Below are 18,937 nucleotides of genomic sequence, written 5' to 3'. Positions count from 1 at the left end.
AAGCCATCTGGATTTTATATGTTCGGAGGTTTTTGATGACTTATTCGATCTCCTAATCCCCTTGATTGTTATTGGTCTGCTCAGTTTTTCTTTTACTTCATGATTCAGTCATGGTAAGTTGTGTGTTTCTAGGAATTTATCCATTTCTCCTAAATTATCTAATCTGTTGACATAAATTGTTCATAGTCTCTTAGGATTCTTTGTATTTCTGTGGTATCAGTTACAATGTCTCCTCCCTCATTTATAATTTTATTAATTTGAGTCATTTCCCTTTTTTCTTGGTAAGTCTAGCTGAAGATTTGTCAATTTTATCTTTTCAAAAAGCCAAATTAGTTTCATTGATCTTTTCTACTGTCTTTCTAGTCTCTATTTCTGCTCTAATCTTTATTATTTCTCCCCATCAACTAAGTTTGTTCTTCCTTTTCTACTTCCTTGAGACGTAAAGTTAGGTTGTTTGAGTTCTTTCTTTTTTCTTAATGTAGGTGTTTATCACTGTAAACTACTCTCTCAGAAATGCTTTTGCTGAATCCCATCAATTTCTGTATTTGTGTTTCTATTTTCATTCACCTCAAAATTTTTAAAACACTTACCCTTGATCCATTGTTTTTTCAGAATGTGTTGTTTAATCCATATATAGGTGAATTTTCTAGCTTTCCTCCCATTATTGACTTCTAATTTTATACCACGTAGTCAGGAAAGATACTTAATAAGCTTTTAATCTTATTAAATTTGTTTTCTGACCTAACATATGATGCGTCCTGCAGAATGTTCCATGTGCACTTGAGAAGAAAGTGTATTCTGTTGCTATTGGTTGGACTGTTCTGTACACGTCTGTAAGGCAACTTGGTCTAAAGTGTAGTTCAAATTCATTAGTTCATAATGTATTTCTATCTGGATATTTTATCCATTGTTGAGAGCAGGGTATTGAAGTCCCCTACTATTATTGCATTGCTGCCTATTTTTATCTTCAGATCTGTTTAGGTACTCCAATATTGGGAGCATACATATTTACAATTTTTATATCCTCTTAAGGAATTGATCCCTTTATTACATAATGACCTTCTTTTTCTCTTGTTACAGCTTTTGACTTTAAGTCTATTTTGTGTGATATGCTGCACCTGCTCTCCTTTGGTTTCCATTTGCACAGAGTATTTTTCCATCCACATGGAATATTTTTTCATCCCTCCACTTTTGGCCTATGAGTGTCCTTAAAGTGTGAGTCTTTTGTAGGCAGCATATAGTTGGGTCTTATTTATGAATTGAGCTACTCTTTGTCTTTTAATTGGAGAATTTAAACTATTTACATTTAGAGTAATTATTGATAGGTAAGAACTTATTGCCATTTTGTTACCTGCTTTCTGATTGTTTTATAGTTCCTTTCTTCCTCTCACTGTCTTTTTATTTTTAAAAAAATTATTTATTTATTTTTGGCTGCATTGGGTTTTCGTTGCTGCGTGCAGACTTTCTCTAGTTGTGGCGAGCAGGGGTTACTCTTTGTTGCAGTGCGCAGGCTTCTCATTGCAGTGGCTTCTCTTGTTGTAGAGCACAGGCCCCAGATGCACGGGCTTCAGTAGTTGTGGCACTTGGGCTCAGTAGTTGTGGCTCACAGGCTCCAGAGCACAAACTCAGTAGTTGAGGCACACGGGCTTAGTTGCTCCATGGCATGTGGGATCTTCCCGGACCAGGGCTGAAACCCGTGTTCCCTGCATCGGCAGTTGGATTCTCAACCACTGCGCCACCAGGGAAGTCCCTCACTGTCTTTCTTTATGAGTTGATGGTTTTTGGTCATGGTATCCTTTGATTCTTTTCTCTTTATCATTTTTTTCCTTGGTGGTACTAACAGTACCATGAGGCTTTCATAATATATCTTATAGTTATAATAGTCCATTTTAAGCTGACAATAACGTAACTTCAATTGCATTTAAAAATTCTACATATTTACTTACCTCCCCAAACGAGTTATGTTATTGGTGTCCCAATTTATGTATTTTAATCTTGTGTATCCATTAACAAAATAGTGTAGCTATAGTTACTTTTAATACTTTTGTCTTTTAACCTATATACTAGAGTTCAAAGTGATCTACACACCACCATTGCAGTAATAGAGTATTTTGAATTTGACTATATATTGGGTTGGCCAAAAAAGTTTGTTTGGGTTTTTCCATAAGATGTTACAGAAAACCCGAAGGAACATTTTGGCCAACCCAGTATTTACATTTAGCACTGAATTTCACACTTTCATACATTTTCATGTTACTAGTTAACATCCTTTCAGGCAGGTCCAGTGGCGATAAATTCTTTCTCCTTTTATTTGTCTGGGAAAGTCTTTATTTCTCCTTCATTTCTGAAGAACAGTTTTCCTGGATAAAGTATTCTCATTTGATATTTTTCTTTGAGCATGTTGAATGTATCAGCCTACTCTCTCCTGGCCTGCAAGATTTCTGCTGAAGAATCTGCTTACAGCCTTATCAGGATTCCCTTGTGTGTGATGAGTCTTTTTCCTCTCACTGCTTTCAAAGTTCTCTCTTTGTCTTTGATTTTTGTGAGCTTGGTTAAAATGTGTCGTGGTAACAGTTCCTGATTTTGATGGTTGTATGTGGTTATCTAGAGACTGTTTTTATTTGCAGGATATACGCATGAAATTATTGGGGGATGAGGTTGGCAATTTACACTCAAATGATTCTCAAGAAAAAAGAGTTCTCTGTACTGTATTCACAACTCTTCTATAAGTTTGAGGTTATTTCAAAATAATCTTCAAAAAAAAACAACCAAACCAAATAAATAGTTATAGCACCAAAAATATGACAGCAAGACAGACTCAGTCATGGATTATGAAATAAGATATAACTTCTTAGAAGAAAATGAAAAGACAACTTTCAATTAATACACTTAAATTCTCGACTCATTCATTTCCTCAGACATGGTTTCAGCAGCTTTCTGACATAAGCAGTATATTATGAAATTCTCAAAGAACCATTTCTGGCCTCATCTTTTGAAATAGGGTGTTTTGTGTATCTCAGAAATAATAAGTGTTTTTAAATTTGGGGGGAAAATTAGAAGAAATAAAAATACCCAGGATCCTATTTACCAGAAAGAATAAGATATATTGGTATATTTCCTTCTTTATTGTCATTCAGCTGTGAATTATTTTTCATGGTTGTGATCATATGGTAGAAACAAAATTATATTTTTAGTTTTAAAGTGTAAACATAAATTCATGTCATTGAAGAAAATTGAGAATATGTGGAAGAGTACAAAGAAAAAAATAAAAACACCCAGAATTCTACCAGCTAATCTCTGTTACCATTTTGTTTCATTTGCTTTTTTTTTTCCTTGCATATCTGTGACACGATGTTTATACTGATGATTGAACAATACAGGAACGGTCTCAGATCCTAGCTGAGAGATAATCTGAAGGGAAGTCTGGTAGTAGGTAATCGATGTCACTGAGGGGACAAGTCACCGACAGGAAAGGGGCACTAGGAGGGAACTTTCTGGAGTAATAAAAATGTTCTGTATCTTGGCTGGAGTAATAATTACATGGGTATATACTCTGTCAAAATTCATTTAACTCTGCACTTAAAATCTCTGAATTTATCATAAGGAAATTATATCTCAATTTACAAAAGGATAAGCACTTAAGGTAATTAATTTAGTGAGATGAGTACCAGAATTATTATTCAGTTTCTTCAATGGCTTTGGTGTTGGCCTATTCAGAGCTGCTTTTGTAAAAGAAATAAGACATTTCTCAGAACTTCTTGTGTCATAGAGGTAGGTCTTCCTTTGTAACTAGTTTGACCATTAATACAAATGCTAGAAAAAGTTGTCTCACTTGTTATTAAATGTGTCAAACTTGGCAAGCTATCCCATCTGATTGGCGGGGTGACAAATGGGGCTGGAGAAACACTGATTCGGAGAAGAAACAGAGGAACAGCAGGCCATGCACTGCCCTGAGCCAACAGTAATTCGTTTTACATGTGTCCATGAAAACAAAAATATGATTTTCCATTCCATTTCTGATATTTGAAAATGCAAAAAATACCCTTAACCAAGCGCTAGTCAGCTATATGATAACCAATGCTGGGACTGTTTTCTATGGCATCCTGGGTAAATATGTCGGAACAGTTATGGTTCTTAGAAAACTCTTTCTTATATGAAGATGAGCTCTCCATCTCTATAATTCTGCCCCCTACCAACAGAAGCAATACAACATAAATTTATCTTCTCTTTCTGTGGAGAGCTTTTAATATATCTTAAAATGTTTCTCCTTTACATTAAATATTTAAACTCTAGTGATATGTCCAAATTATGTGTAACTTTTTAAAATTTGTTTTTGTTTTGGGGTATTATACTTTATAATTTAGATGCCTGGTATTCTTTTTCTTGCCTACCTGCTCTGGCTGCAACTTCCAGTACTATGTTGAATATAAGTGGTGAAAGTGGTCATTCCTTATCTTGTTTCCTGATCTTGGAAGAAAAGCTTTCAGTGTTTTACCATTTAGTATGATATCAGCTGTGGACTTTTTATATATGGCCTTTATTATGATGAGGTAGTTTCTTTCTATTGCAAGTTGTCATTATAACAATGTGTCTTGGTGTGGGTCTCTGGATTTATTCTAGTTGGAGTTCATTGTCTTGAATTTCCTCCCCCCAATTTAGGAAGTTTTCGGCCATAGTTTCTTCACATAAGCTCTCTGTCCCTTTCTCTCTCTCGTCTCCTTCTCTGACTTGCATAATGCATATAATGATCTGCCTGATGGTGTCCTTTAAGTCCCTTAAGTTTTATTCTTTTTTTTTTTTTTTTTTTTGCTCATTTGACTCAAATTTCAAATGACCCATCTTCAAGTTTGCCAGTTCTTTCTTCTGCTTGATCAAATTTGCTGTTGAACCCTTCTTGTGAATTTTTCAACTCAGTTATTTTATTCTTCAGCTTCTCCAGAATTTGTTTGGTTCTTTTTTATAGTTTACATTTCTTTGTTGATATATTTTCATTTTGTTCATGCACTGTTTTCCTGATTTCATTTACTTGTCTATGTTTTGTTTTAGCTAACGGAGCATCTTTTAGACAGTTATTTTGGTAATTCTTGGATCTACATTTCTTTAAGGTTGGTTTCTGCAGATTTATTTCATTCCTTTGAGCGGGCTATATTTCCGTTTCTTTGTATTCCTTGTGATCATTTACAGGCAAACCTTGTTTTATTGCACTGTGCAGATATTGCATTTTTTACTAATTGAAGGTTTGTGACAATCCTGCCTTGTCAGATGATGGTTAGCATTTTTTAATAATAAAGTATTTTAAAATTAAGGTATGTACATTGTTTTTTAACATAATGATTGCACACTTAATAGACTATAGTACAGTGTAAACGTAACTTTTATATGCACTGGAAAACCAAAAAATTCATTTGACTCACTTTACTGCAATATTCAATTTATTGCTGTGGTCTGGAACTGAACCCGCAATATCTCCAAGATATGCCTGTATTGAGATTTGAATATCTGAAAAAACAGCCACCTCTTCCAGTCTTTATAGACTTGCTTTGTACAGGGGAAGACCTTCACCAATCATCCAGGCCAGAAATTCTGGAGGCCACTCAAACCTTTTCTGGAGATGTATCTTCTTTGGGCTTGCACACGTAATTTCCAAGTTAAAGAGGCTTGCCCCTGTTCTCAAGAACCTGTAATCTCTTGCTCCCTGTGGTGTCTGTTCAAAGTACTGCAGTCTCCCTGGTGCTATAACAAACTCCAGTGCTCACTTCGTTCTTAGCTGCCCTGACCCTGGCATCCAATGTCTACTACTGTTTCCCTCTGCATTCCCAGTCAGGAGAGACAGAAATCAGTCCTTCAAGCAACCCTTGAAAAGCCAGAACACTGGACACATGTTCCACTCTTTCCTTCCCCCCCCTTAGATTCTTCTAATCTAAGAATTAGAAGGGGAAGGGCTATGGTGAGCAAATGCAATGAATTTTCTTACCCACTTCAAAGCAACTCTTCTTGGCTCTGTGCTTGCCTGGGGGTACTGCAACCACTTAACAGATTTCTGGAGTACTTGCTAAGGTGTTTTGGTCTATATATCGTTGTTAAGTTGGTGCCTCTGTGGGGAATGAGGTTCTGAGGCTTCTTATTCCACCACCTTGCTGACATCACTCCCAAATTATCCGTAACTCTTGCCGTCCAAAATGATATAACATTAGGTATGCTGAATTGAATAAGATTATTCCTTCCTGTGCTACAATGTAATTGCTATAATTACTGTTTCAATTCACTTTCAGCAGATTAAGTTAGTACTGCTAGTTGTGAACATTTGACACTGTGGGCTCCTCAAGGGCAAGGGTCATCTTTTTGTTATCCCCTATTATCAAGGACAGTATCTCATACATAGTGATAAGTATCATGTAAACGCTGCTTAATGAATGTTCTAGTATGAGTTATGAATACTTGCCTAGAGAACAAAGGTCATTCTTGGTGTTAAGGGCTTTTCTCTTTTTCAAAGCCATTCATGATCTGTAAGCAAGCCATCCAGATTCTGCTTGCTGAAGGAGCTAATACCAGGATCCAATATAACAATATTTTCTCATTTTAAAAAAAGTAAGTCCATATTTGATTCAGTTTTCTATAGTTTTAACCTAATGTGCTCTTTGTGTTTCATTTACATTTAGTCATCATGTCTTCTGAGGCCCTTCTTAGGTTAGAAAGTTTCTCAAGGTTTCCTTGTTTTTTAATGACCTTGATAGTTCTGAAGAATATTGTTTAGGTATTTTGTAGAATGCCCCTCAGCTGGGATTTTTCTGATGTTTTTCTCGTGGTTAGACTGGGGTTATGTGTTTTGGACAGGAAAAGTACAGAAGTAATGGGCCATTCTCATCGCATTATATTAAGCATACATAAGACATTAATAAACAGAAACCTCCATTAAACAGAGTTGGGAGACCAGAACAGGAAGCTCCCATACCCTGCGATGATAGCAGAGGCCAACAGGAAGAAGACGACTCCTCTTCTGTCCTGGCAAGGACTCAGCCAATGAAAAGCCATGGACCCTTTGCTTACTATTCCCCCCACAAACTTCCTTTTCCCTATAAAAGTGTTCTCCTGCCCTTGCTGTGCAGGGATTTGCACGTGGCTCGCCACGGTTGCAGACCTTGAATTATAATTCTCTGCTGATTCTGAGTAAACTCATCTTTGCTGGAGAGATAACTGGCAGTCTACTTGTTTTCAGTCAACAAGTACATCCTATTAACATGACTTATCACTGTTCACAATGACCTCAATCACCTGGCTGAGGCGTAGTGTTTGGTTTCTCTGGTGTAGAGTTAACTCTTTTTCCCCTTCTTTCCATCTTGTGCTCTTTGGAATGAAGTCACTATGCACAGGACATTAGCTTCCTGAAGACACTTAGTTTGTTATCTCGTAAAGTGTTCCACATTCTAGTTCACTTAATCTTTTTTGGTGTCATTTAATTTGTTCCTTCATCCCTGTATTTCTTGTGAAGTGAGAAGTTTGGTTAAAATCTCAGTTACAGGATTTATGCTACGCATATCCCACCAGACGGCTTCCGATGTCATACTTACCCATATTAGCAATCACTTGGTTAGGATGGTAACAGTAGAAGTCTTCATTGTGAAAGGACATTTTTGCCTTTGCAATTAGCAAGAAATCTTTGGCATCTTGTTCTCTGTCCAGGGACGTTTGTGCCATGAGAAATACTATACAAAGGTGATGGCCCCAGAGCTCTCCAACCTCTTGCTCACTTCAGTAGTCACTCATCCATCTTTTCATTGGATAAACACCTACTGAAGGCCTACTAAGTTCTGGGTGGTGTTTAGCTTTAGCTGCTGGGGCTACAGAGAGGAAAGATGGGCTCTGTCCTCCAGCAGCACAGCCTAGTACTAGAGAAATGCAATCAAGAGTTTCAGTAGAGCTTCCCTGGTGGCGCAGTGGTTGAGAATCCGCCTGCCGACGCAGGGGACACGGGTTTGTGCCCCGGTCCGGGAATATCCCACATGCCGCGGAGCGGCTGGGCCCGTGAGCCATGGGCACCGAGCCTGTGTGTCTGTAGCCTGTGCTCCGCAACGAGAGAGGCCACAACAGTGAGAGGTCCGCGTACAACAACAACAACAACAACAACAAAAAAAAAAGAGTTTCAGTAGTGTGATCCATCTACACTGGTGATAAGGACAAGGTGCTTTCTTTGGTGATTTTCATTGTTTTCATTGTTCACCATACTTTGTTCGTATTTTAAAGATTTAAAATAGCACATGTTGAAACAGAGAGAGTTTTTGACTTAAACTTCATTTAACTAGCTCCATTAATCCCTAAACATTCTAGTTAGTTCTAATTGCCTCCGTAGAGGGACCTGTCCAGTTACCATAAAACCAGAAAAATCTCTGGAGGGCGGCATGGCTCAGAGGAATGAATGTAGACTTCAGAGCCCAGAGAGACTGAAACCAAATCTCCGTCTCCCATTTAGTGGTCATATTACTAGCTTTGTGACCTGGCACAAAAAAATTTTTTTGAAGTATAGTCGATGTACAATATTACATAAGTTACAGGTATACAATACAGAGATTTGTAATTTTTAAAGGTTATGCCCCATTTCTGGCACAATTTCTTAACTTCTCTAAGCCATGGATTCCTATACATAAGCTAGAGAAAATACCTACCTCCAAAAGGATTTCTAAGAGAATTAAGCGAAATAACATATGAAGTGTTCAGCAAAGTTTTCAAGTTCCTGGCATATAATAAATATTTAATAAACAGTGTTCCTCTTGAGAAACAATGAAAACTAAAACTATGCACATAAGACAATCAATTACCCTGATCTGGGCATTTTTCCATTAGCAATACAACTATCAAGTGAATAAAACCAAAATGAAATATAATTATATAAAATAATATATAAATATTAATAATATATAACCTGTAACACTAGCATAGGTGGAAGCTAATTCATACTTTTCATTAGAGTAAAAGAAGCTAAGTCTTGAGCAAAAGTTTGCAAATTCCCACCCATCACTCCGCCCTGTGGGCCCTCCACACACACACCCTTTATGTGCCTACAGTATGGGGTGTGGGGTGGCGCTGTGGGAGCCCATGGGACCAGTAACACATCTGACACGGGGTTAAGTTTTAAAGGCATAAAAATGGTACCACAGAAATCTTAGAGGCAGGAATTCTTAGCAAGAGGGTCTGTACTCTAGATGCACAGAACATACGTCACCTTTCTGCTCAGCCAGTGCCCACAGTTCCTTAGCTGCTACCCAAGACAGCGTCATGGGATATTCCACAAGGACATGCTTGCCAGCGTTTAGGAACTGTCTTTGGAAAAAAGGGATGAACACAGAGAAAATGCACTTCAATTAAACTTCACTTAAGTGCCCTGCATGACAGAGAACAGAATGTTATAAATGCACAAAAGTCCCCGTGTAAATGTGTCATGACGAAACGCGGGTGAGAGTCAGGGCCAGAGGATGAGGAGGCTGAACTGTATCTCACGTGATTTTCTACTAAGCGGTAAGAGAAAGGCTTTCTAGTCTTGTGTTCCTCTGAACACTCACCCGCTCGTCTACTCACGTATTCAACCAGCTACTATGTACCAGTTACTCTGGAGGAGAAATACAGCCATGTTAGCAGGGAAATTGCCTATTACCACACGACAGCTAGAAATAAAAACCCACGGCAGCCAGCTCTGCCTGAGGCAATCGGAAAAGATTTCACTAAGGCTCTGAACTGGGTCTTGAAGTATAAACAGGCATTTTCCAGGTGCCAGGGGATGAGGATGTTTCACTCTGAGCAGCATATGCAGGGGCTTGGGTGTTTATGGGGCTTTGTCCACTGGGACGTGGTGTGAGTTTCAGCATTTCAGCATGGCAGGGGAGTGGGCTACAGGGAGTGGAGGGAAAGCTAGGTCCTAAAAGTGGCTGGGAGCCTGATGTAAAGGATGCAGAGTGCTGTACTCAGAAGTCTGGCTTTTATTCTCTAGCTATTCTAGGAGACAAACATTGATAAGCATGGGAATTACATGATCACTTTGTCAAGGACATACCCTCTGGTGCCACAGAAGTTTAAGGGGAACCACAGAAAGGTGTTTCTGTCCACACTCAGAGTGGGCCTGATAGACAGGGAGCAGCTGACTCTGGGGAGCGGCATGGTGGAAGCAGCTGTGGTTTGATGTAAGGACCCAGAAGGGAAGCTGAGATTCTGGGGACAGCTGGCCCTGCCTTGTCAACTGCCGGGTCCTGAGTGGGGCTCCTCCTTCCAGGCTCAGTCCTACCAAATGCTTGGAGGGCTCTAGGCTCTGCATTCAAAGGTGGGGCCGGGGAACACTTCACTTCTCCTGCTCTACGAATAATGCGATCTCCCCACTCTGATGCCACCACTATCTCCTTACTCCTCTCGTGGCAAAAACTCTCGATAGTGAAGCAACTCCTAGAGACCTTCTCAGAGATTTCATGTTGTTGAAAGGGCAAAGGATAACGTGTTGGAAACTGAAAGGACTATGGCAATTCTCCAAGGCACAGAAAAGATGGTGGCTAAGTTAAACCACCAGAAAAAGGCAGGCACTGTTCAAACCACACTCAGGAAGTTTTTTTACAAAGAAATAAGATACTTTAATTGTTAATGTTTCCAATGTTTTAGGTTATGGTGTACTAAATAAATATTAGTTATCCAATATTTTTCATGTCCTTATACATTTATAACCCAGAGGGAGAGTTCACATTTTGACAATTTTTAAAGGTCTTGGATCCAATGTAGCTCTTCCCATCAATAATTAAGACCCCCTTTGCTAGATGTCAGCCTGCCCAGGCATTTCTATCGTCCCGCGCTACTGTGCAACGCAAGGACTTGAACACCCACCTGATGTAGTCCTCGTGGCTGGAGCTCTCACTGCAGATGTAAGCAACCTCAACCTCTTGACTGGAAAGAGCATCTTCCAAAGAAATCTGCGGCACCCCATCAGCGCTCCCCAGCTCTCGTCTATTTGAGAGGAACAGACAAGTGGCGCTCAAAGTGGGCAGAACATCGGCTGGGAAATCATGAGCACCATCCTCCCCATCCCCCACCAATGTCCTGGCGATCGACTTTTGGAAATGAAGCGATGAACTTCCTGCCTCCCACTTCCAGGGCATTTTTCAGCACGCAGCGAGAAACACAGCCTCTGGGGTGAAGTCGGGGACCTGGCATCGAGTGCCGACACCACCGCTAACAGCCCATGTGACATGGGGGTCTTTGCATTACTTCATCTCTAAGATAAAAAGAACCGATCTCCTGTCATCTCATGAGACACGATCTCCACGGTCACTGCCAACTTCAAGCACCTGGCCAAACACCAGGACTGCCTGACCTAATCCAAATCCGAGACACGAACACCTTTAAGGGGCACACGGCCGTGTGACTTCAAGCTCCTTCGTGTTCATCATGGCCTGTGATGGTCAAGTGGAAGGTGGGCGTCACTGCCTCATTTACAGCCGGGCTGACAAAGCCCCGAGAGGCAGGGGCTCCACGGCTCACCAGCAGCAGAGACAGGAGCTGAGCCTTCCGGCTCCTACACGTTCAGAAGGACCCCTGCCTTAGGAGAGCTGAGAGCCCTGGCTGTCTGCGCACTGCCCCGGGGCAGAGGCTGGAGAGGAGCAGCCCTCCCGCGGGGCGGCTGCCACGGAGGAGGTGGGGCAGCCGGCGGGAGGCTCGGGCCAGCTCAGATCTCCACCCGAGCAGCAGCCAGAGGGCCTCGCGGGGAGCGTGGCTGCGCAAGGACACGACGGCGGGTTTCTTCCTGTGGCGACCAGCGACCTACACGGCGCAGTCTGACCAGTGCTTGCCGCTTGTCTCCTGTGTGCCTTCCCTCTAGGGAGTATGTGGGGAACGGACTAAAGTCCTCGGCTTCCAGTGAGCTCAGTCAGCTAGAGGGAGGAAGACACGTACACACCTATGACAACAACACAAGAGTAACAGGAGGAATGCCGTGCCGGGGCCACAGGTGAAGAGTCGAGGAAGGCAGGGAACCCCAAGTTTCAGGGTTTCAGGAGAGGCTTCCCGGGGAGGTGAAAGGACTGAGCAGGTAGGTCGTGAGGAACACATGCCCTATGTGACGAGGGGGCAGTGTCATCACGGCAGGGCTGCGGTAAAGCAGGGATGGAGGTGAGCTGGCCGTCCTCCCGAGGGACCGGGGCAGGTCCGGCATTCCCGCTGCAGCAGTCACGGCGCCAGCTGCCAAGGGCGGGGCCGCAGGGGCCGCAGAGGCCCGTTTCAGCCTGGAGCCCGTGTCGTGCACGATCCCAGCTGCAGGCGGGGGGCGGCAGCGGGGGACGGTGCCGGCTAACCATAATGTCAGCTTCCCATTTGTGCTGCTCCCTTAGAATCTTTTCTTAAAACTTAATTAATGAATTAATTTATTTACTTTTGGCTGCGTTGGGTCTTTGTTGCTGCCCGTGGGCTTCGTCTAGTTGCGGCGAGCAGGGGCTACTCTTTGTTGCGGTGCGCGAGCTTCCCACCGCGGTGGCTTCTTTCGCTGCAGAGCACAGGCTCTAGGTGCGCGGGCTCGGCAGTTGTGGCTCGCGGGCTCTAGAGCGCAGGCTCGGTAGTTGTGGCGCACGGGCTTAGTTGCTCCGCGGCATGTGGGATCTTCCCGGACCAGGGCTCGAACCCGTGTCCCCTGCATTGGCAGGCGGATTCTTAATCACTGTGACCCCAGGGAAGCCCTCCCTTAGAATCTTACTGGGAGGGGAAGACTGACCAAGGGCAGATCCCCAGCACTTCTGGGTCACCTTAGTGCCGCCACTTTACATCCTTCAGGGAGGGCCAGGTTTCGAGAGAGGCAAATTGGAAGAAAGCAGGTCCCGTAAATTAAAATTTGAAAGAACTTTTACGTGGACCGTCAGGATAGTTACTTACGCTCTGTTTAAGTATTGATATTTAGCTGATTTCTCTGAAGCACTAGGAAGCAGAGGCATGCCTGACTTGCTCTCTGCCGCATCACCTGCCGACACAGGGCCTACCTCTAGTTCCCAATGACTATTGATAAATGATGTTACGGGGCGTTAGTTTGGTGAATGGTGTGTATGTGAGGAAGTGGTCGGGGTGGAGGAAGGAGCTGAGCGTGGGGCAGGGAAGAAGAAACGCGCTGAAAAGTTTGGTTTTGAGTTACAGGAGATAAATGGTACTCCTTAAAAGCGGGGCTCAGAATTATCAAAGGGGAAAAGAACACGTGGTGTTTAAAAGATGGGCTTTGGAATCAGATAGACCTGCGCTGACATCTCTAGTTCTTAGATTTTTCCAGGGGTGGGACCTCAGGCAAATTACTTAACCTCTCTGTGGCTCAGCTTCTTTATCTGTCAAGTGGGTTGACATCTACGTCAAATAGTTGGTCAGGCTTGGAAAGCCCAGGGCCCTGCATGGATGGCTGTCATGGTAACTGATGTATCACACCTAAAGCCTTCATTCAGGCCAACCCACATGTGTTCACTGTGCCCCTTCGGTAACCGTCAGGCCCTGTGCTCATCTTCCCTACCTCTGACGGCGGTCCCCTCTACGGAGGAGCTGAGGGTGGTCACACTCATTATTCGGGTACGCTGGGCTGACTCACTGTACATCCCAGTTGCAGGTCTAGTTACTCTTCAGTTCCCAGACCCGTCCAAACTTGTGATCTTGTGGGGCTGACCCTGCATGGCTCCCCGGAATGACCCTGGAGCTGGCTCGCTCTCTCCTGGGTCTGGAGGAGCTGCGTGGCCCAAGGCCTAACCCATCTCCCCGGGCTTCCCGTGAATTACAAGGCACAAAGCAAAGCCACCTGGACACGAAGCCAATCAGGTTCAGGTACGCCGAGGAAGCGTGTGTATTCCGCAAGTCCCGGATCCGCACGGAGCCAGCTCTGCCGACACCAACCACCACCACGCCAAACCTCCTCTCGGGCTGAAACACAAGGGACCGAGGTGGGGTTTAAAAACGGTCCAGGCGTCTAGCAAAGCGCAGCAAAACAAAGAGATGCGGGCAGGACCAGTCAGGGTCCAGACAGGCAAGCAAGGAGCCAACCCAGAACACACAGGAAGCCGCAGCAGGTAAGGGGGGATGAGACACTCCCTGAAACGTGGGCTCGGAGAGAAGTCAGCTCCCCCCAGAACGTTTCTGTGGGTGCTCTGACCTGTGTCGTCCACGGAAAAGGCTCTCCGCTTCTACTGCCACCTCCCCCAGGATGAGAGATCTTCCTCTTTAAGCCACACCCAGGCCTAGTCTGGCACCTCTGTCCTCCCCGAATCCCTCCTCCACTGGACGTGCGAATCTGATACAGCGGGGAGTCATTCAGAGGCCACAGCTGCTCAGCGAGATGTGGGCAGACAGGGCCCACGGGTACCAGACACAGTCACCTTCCTCAGACCCCTCACCATGGCCTTCTGGGTTCCAACCAATGTCACTCCCACCCTACCGTGGCGGCTCACTCATCTTTCAGGTACACGGCTGGAGGCTGGAGGCGTATAGTATTACAATGAAAAATCAAGTCGACTTTTTCAAGTTATACAGCAACTCACTATAATCCAAACTGATAAAAATTATCTCTACACATCCCTCAAACCCAGCTCTTCTCGGATGTCTCCAAGCATAGAAACTCCAACGTTTCCCTAGCCGCTAGCATCTAGCCCCTTTCTTTCACCTTTGTCTTCTGGGTGTCACCATTTCCCACTGAGTCCACCCCTCTTCCTGCGCCCACTGCTCTAGTCTTAGCCCAGGACTTGTTTGCCTCCTGCCTGACGACATGACAAATAACCACCTGGTCTCACCCTTCCCATGTGTGGTCCCCAGGCCTGCCAGAGGAGATGCTTCAGATGAAAACTGAGTCCCCTCCCCTGATTAAAGCCCTTCATTTTCCCAGCTGTTACAGGCTGAACGATTAGGTCCCCCCCAGAAGTGGGAACCCTGTCCCCCAATATAATGGTAGTAGGAGATAGGGCTTTGGGGAGGTAATTAGGATGAGATGAAGTCATGAGGGTAGAGCCTGCATGAACGGGGTTGGTGCCCTTCTAAGAGTCACGAGAGAGCATGCCTCCTCTCCCTGCTCTCCGCTCACGTGAGGACAGGATGAGGAGTCGGTCGTCTGCAGCCCAGAAGGGTACCCCTCCTGCCAGATCTCAGCCTGATCTCAGGCTTCCAGACCCCGAACTGCGAGAGAGAAATTTCTGTGGTACTTTATTACAGCAGCCCAAACTGTAAGACAGTTTGTAGGACACCAACTAAAGGGGAAAAAAAAAAAAAAATCCAAGTCCACGTTCTTTACCAAACGCATGAGGCCTTTCACAGCTCAGCTCCAGCCTGCTTCTCCGGCAACGCCTTCTGGTCAACTCCGCCACTGTGTAACTTTAGACTTCTGACCTTCCAAACAACTTCAAAGTATGCAGAACACACACGACTGTTTGCTCCCGCTAAGTCTTTGCAAATCCTGTTCCCCTTGCCTGGAACGAGCTTCTCCCCCCTGTCCCACAGGGTGGATGTCCACACCTTCAAAGCTTTTAAGACTTGGGCATCTTACACTCTATGAAGCTCTTCCTGATACTATCAGTTAGATTTGTTGTGTTTTTTTTTGCATATAATAAAACCCACCCATTTTAGTGTACAGTTCTATGAGTTTTGACCAACATCAACTCATATACCTACCACAGTCAAGTTATAGAACAAATGAACTTATTTACAAAACAGAAGTAGGGTCACAGATGTAGAAAAAAGATTTATGGTTACCAGGGGATAAGGGTGGGGAGGGATAAACTGGGAGACTGGGATTGACATATACACATTACTATATATAAAATAGATAATAAGAACCTGCTGTACAGCACAGGGAACTCTAGTCAATACTCTATAATGGCCTATATGGGAGAAGAATCTAAAAAAAAAAAGAGTGGATACTTGCATATGTATAACTGATTCACTGTGCTGTACGCCTGAAACTAAAACAACATTGTAAATCAACTCCAATTAAAAAAAAAAAAAAGATACAGAACAGTTCCCTCACCCCCTCCAAAATTACCTGTGCCTCTTTGTAGTCAACCTCTACCCAACCCCAGACAACCACTGATTTGTTTACCATCCCAATAGTTTTGCCTTTTCTAGAATGTCATATAAATGAAATCATACAATATGTAGTCTTTTGAGTCTGTCTTCTGCCTAGCACAATGCATTTTTCACCTATGATGTTGCATGTATCGATCATTTCTTTCTATTACTAAGTACTCGTCATAATGGCTTGTTTATCCATTTCGCAGTTGAACATTTCTGATGCTTCCAGTTCAAATGAATTCATAATTCAATTATGAATAAAGCTGCTATAGATAGTCATGTCCTACTTTTTGTGTCAGCACAGTTCTCAAACTTGGGTAAATACCTGGGTATGAGTTTGCTGTGTCACATGGCAAGTGTAGGCTTAACTTTATGAGAAACTGCCAAACTGAGTTTTTCCGAAGTGTACCTTTACACCTATACTGTTTTGCATTCTTGCCACTGATGTCTGAGAGGTCCAGCTGTTCTGCATTCTCACCAGCACCTGGTATTATCAGGTTTTCTCCTCTTTTTGTTTTAGCTATTATAACAGGTGTGTTGTGGTCTCTCACTGAGGTTTCTGTTTGCCTTTCCCTAATGACTAGTGATGCTGAGCACTGTTTCGTGTGCTTATTTGCCGTCTGTAAATCTTTGCTGGTAAAGTGTCTGTTCAAATCTTTTGCCACTTTTTATTGGGTTGTTTATTTTCTTATTATTGAGTTTTTAGAGTTCTTTATACATTTTTAATACAACTCATTTGTCAGATATGTAATTTGCAAACAACTTTTCCTAGTCTGTAGTTTGTCTTTTCATTTTCTTAAGAGTGACTTTTTAGGAGCTAAAGTTCTTAATTTTGATGAAGTCAACTTATCAAAAAAATTTTTTAATGGACCATTCTTCTGGCTACTCCAATGTCACAAACATTTTCTTCTATGTTTTCTTTTAGGCATTTTATAGTTTAAGATTCACAGTTTTAGCTTACTTTAGTTTCAGTTACTTTTTTTTGTTTTTTGGCCACGTTGGGTCTTCGTTGCTGCGTGTGGGCTTTCTCTAGGTGCGGCTAGCGGGGGCTCCTCTTCGTTGCGGTGCGTGGGCTTCTCACCGTGATGGCTTCTCTTATTGCGGAGCACGGGCTCTAGGCACGCGGGCTTCAGTAGTTGCAGCACGTGGGCTCAGCAGTTGTGGCATGCAGGCCTTAGAGCGTGCGGGCTTCAGTAGTTGCGGCGCAAGGGCTCAGTAGTTGCGGTATGTGGGCTCTAGGGCACGCGGGCTTTGGTAGCTGTGGCTCGTGGGTTCTAGAGCGCAGGCTCAGTAGTTGTGGCACACGGGCTTTGTTGCTCTGTAGCATGTGGGATCTTCCCAGACCAGGGGTCGAACCCATGTCCCCTGCATTGGCAGGTGGATTCTTAACCACTGTGCCACCAAGGAAGTCCTTAGTTACTTTTATAGTTTATGTTCTGAATTAATTTTTCCACATGGAGTAGGGTATGAATCAGTTCCTTTAAAAAATTTTTTTAGGGCTTCCCTGGTGGCGCAGTGGTTGGGAGTCCGCCTGCCGATGCGGGGGACGTGGGTTCGTGCCCCAGTCCGGGAGAATCCCGCATGCCGTGGAGCGGCTGGGCCCGTGAGCCATGGCCGCTGGGCCTGCGCGTCTGGAGCCTGTGCTCTGAGGCGGGAGGGGCCACAGCGGTGAGAGGCCCGTGTACCGCAAAAAAAAAAAAAAAAAAATTTTTTTAGAGCAGAGAGTCAGTTTCTAGTGTACGTATTCATTCCACAGACTATATCAACTATCTACAACTAGGCAGGGCTATGCCAGCCCTGTATTTAAATGTACCAGGACTTTAAACCCAGCTCATGTGCCTTCTTCTCTGGAAGCCATCAAGGTTCATTTTTTATTGTTTTCGCATATGAAATCCAACTGTTCCAATATGATTTATTGAGAAAGACCATCCTTTTTCTATTGGAATGCCTTTGTACCTTTGTACAAAAGGAAACTGTCTTGATCACTATAGTTTTATGGTAAGTATGGAGTCCATTACTGTGAATCCACCAACTTTTTCTTTTCCAAAATTATAGTTCTCCTGCCTTTACATATAAATTTTAGACTCAGCTTGTCAATTATTAAATAAATAAAATAAAATGAAATAAAATAAAAATTCCTTCCAGGATTCTGAATGGGATTATGTTGAATATATGGATCAGTTTGAGAAAAAACCCAACATTTTCACAATAATGAATCTTCTAATCCATGAACGTGGTACATATCCCCATTTATTTAGGTCTCTGATTTCTTTCATTCTGTCATTTTCAGTATATGGATTTAGCACATATTTTGTTAGATTTATACTTTTTTTTTATATTATAAATAGTATTTTTTAACCTTCCATTTCCAATTGTTCATTGTGAGTATACAGACATACAATTGATTTCTGTATACTGACTTGGCATCTTGTAACCCTGCTGAACTCACTTATTACTTCTAGCAGATTTTTTGTAGATTCCATTAGATTTCCACATAGACCACAGAGTCAGATGTGAACAGAGACGGTTTTACTTCTTCCTTTCCAATCTGTATGTGTTTTATTCATTTTTCTTGCCTGATTGCACTGGGTAGGACTCCAGTATGATTTTGAATAGGAGTAGCAAGAGCAGACATTCTTGCTCACGTTTTAATCTTTGAGGACAGCATGTGGTCTTTTCACCAAGAAGCATTATATCTTAGCTGTAGAATTTTTTGTAGATACCCTTTATCAGGATGTGGATATTTCCTTTTATTCATATTTTGCTTCCATTTTTATTTTTATTTATTTATTTATATTTATATATATATTTTTTGCGGTACGCGGGCCTCTCACTGTTGTGGCCTCTCCCTTTTGTGGAGCACAGGCTCCGGACGCGCAGGTTCAGCGGCCATGGCTCA

General features: G+C 43.0%; 2 protein-coding genes across 5 annotated transcripts in view; one reads left to right on the top strand and one right to left on the bottom strand.

The window, feature by feature from the left end:
* COA1 (cytochrome c oxidase assembly factor 1) overlaps nucleotides 1-18,937 on the top strand; it is a 190,318-nt gene that overhangs the window by 1,442 nt on the left and 169,939 nt on the right. The gene's annotated exons all lie outside the window — the stretch shown is intronic.
* The window catches only part of BLVRA (biliverdin reductase A), a 49,575-nt gene that overhangs the window by 9,359 nt on the left and 21,279 nt on the right, over nucleotides 1-18,937 (bottom strand). For all 4 annotated transcript variants that reach the window (XM_028490222.2, XM_028490223.2, XM_007124951.4 and 1 more), the window contains 3 exons: nucleotides 13,784-13,905; nucleotides 10,855-10,974; nucleotides 9,218-9,315 (listed from right to left, as the gene is read on the bottom strand). In XM_028490222.2, coding sequence (XP_028346023.1) covers nucleotides 9,218-9,315; nucleotides 10,855-10,974; nucleotides 13,784-13,905 — 340 coding nt within the window. The remainder of the gene's footprint in view (nucleotides 1-9,217; nucleotides 9,316-10,854; nucleotides 10,975-13,783; nucleotides 13,906-18,937) is intronic.

Source organism: Physeter macrocephalus, chromosome 5 (genome assembly GCF_002837175.3).
Source record: "Physeter macrocephalus isolate SW-GA chromosome 5, ASM283717v5, whole genome shotgun sequence".
In the NCBI taxonomy this organism is placed as follows: domain Eukaryota; kingdom Metazoa; phylum Chordata; class Mammalia; order Artiodactyla; family Physeteridae; genus Physeter; species Physeter macrocephalus.
This window is presented reverse-complemented; position numbering and strand designations above follow the sequence as displayed.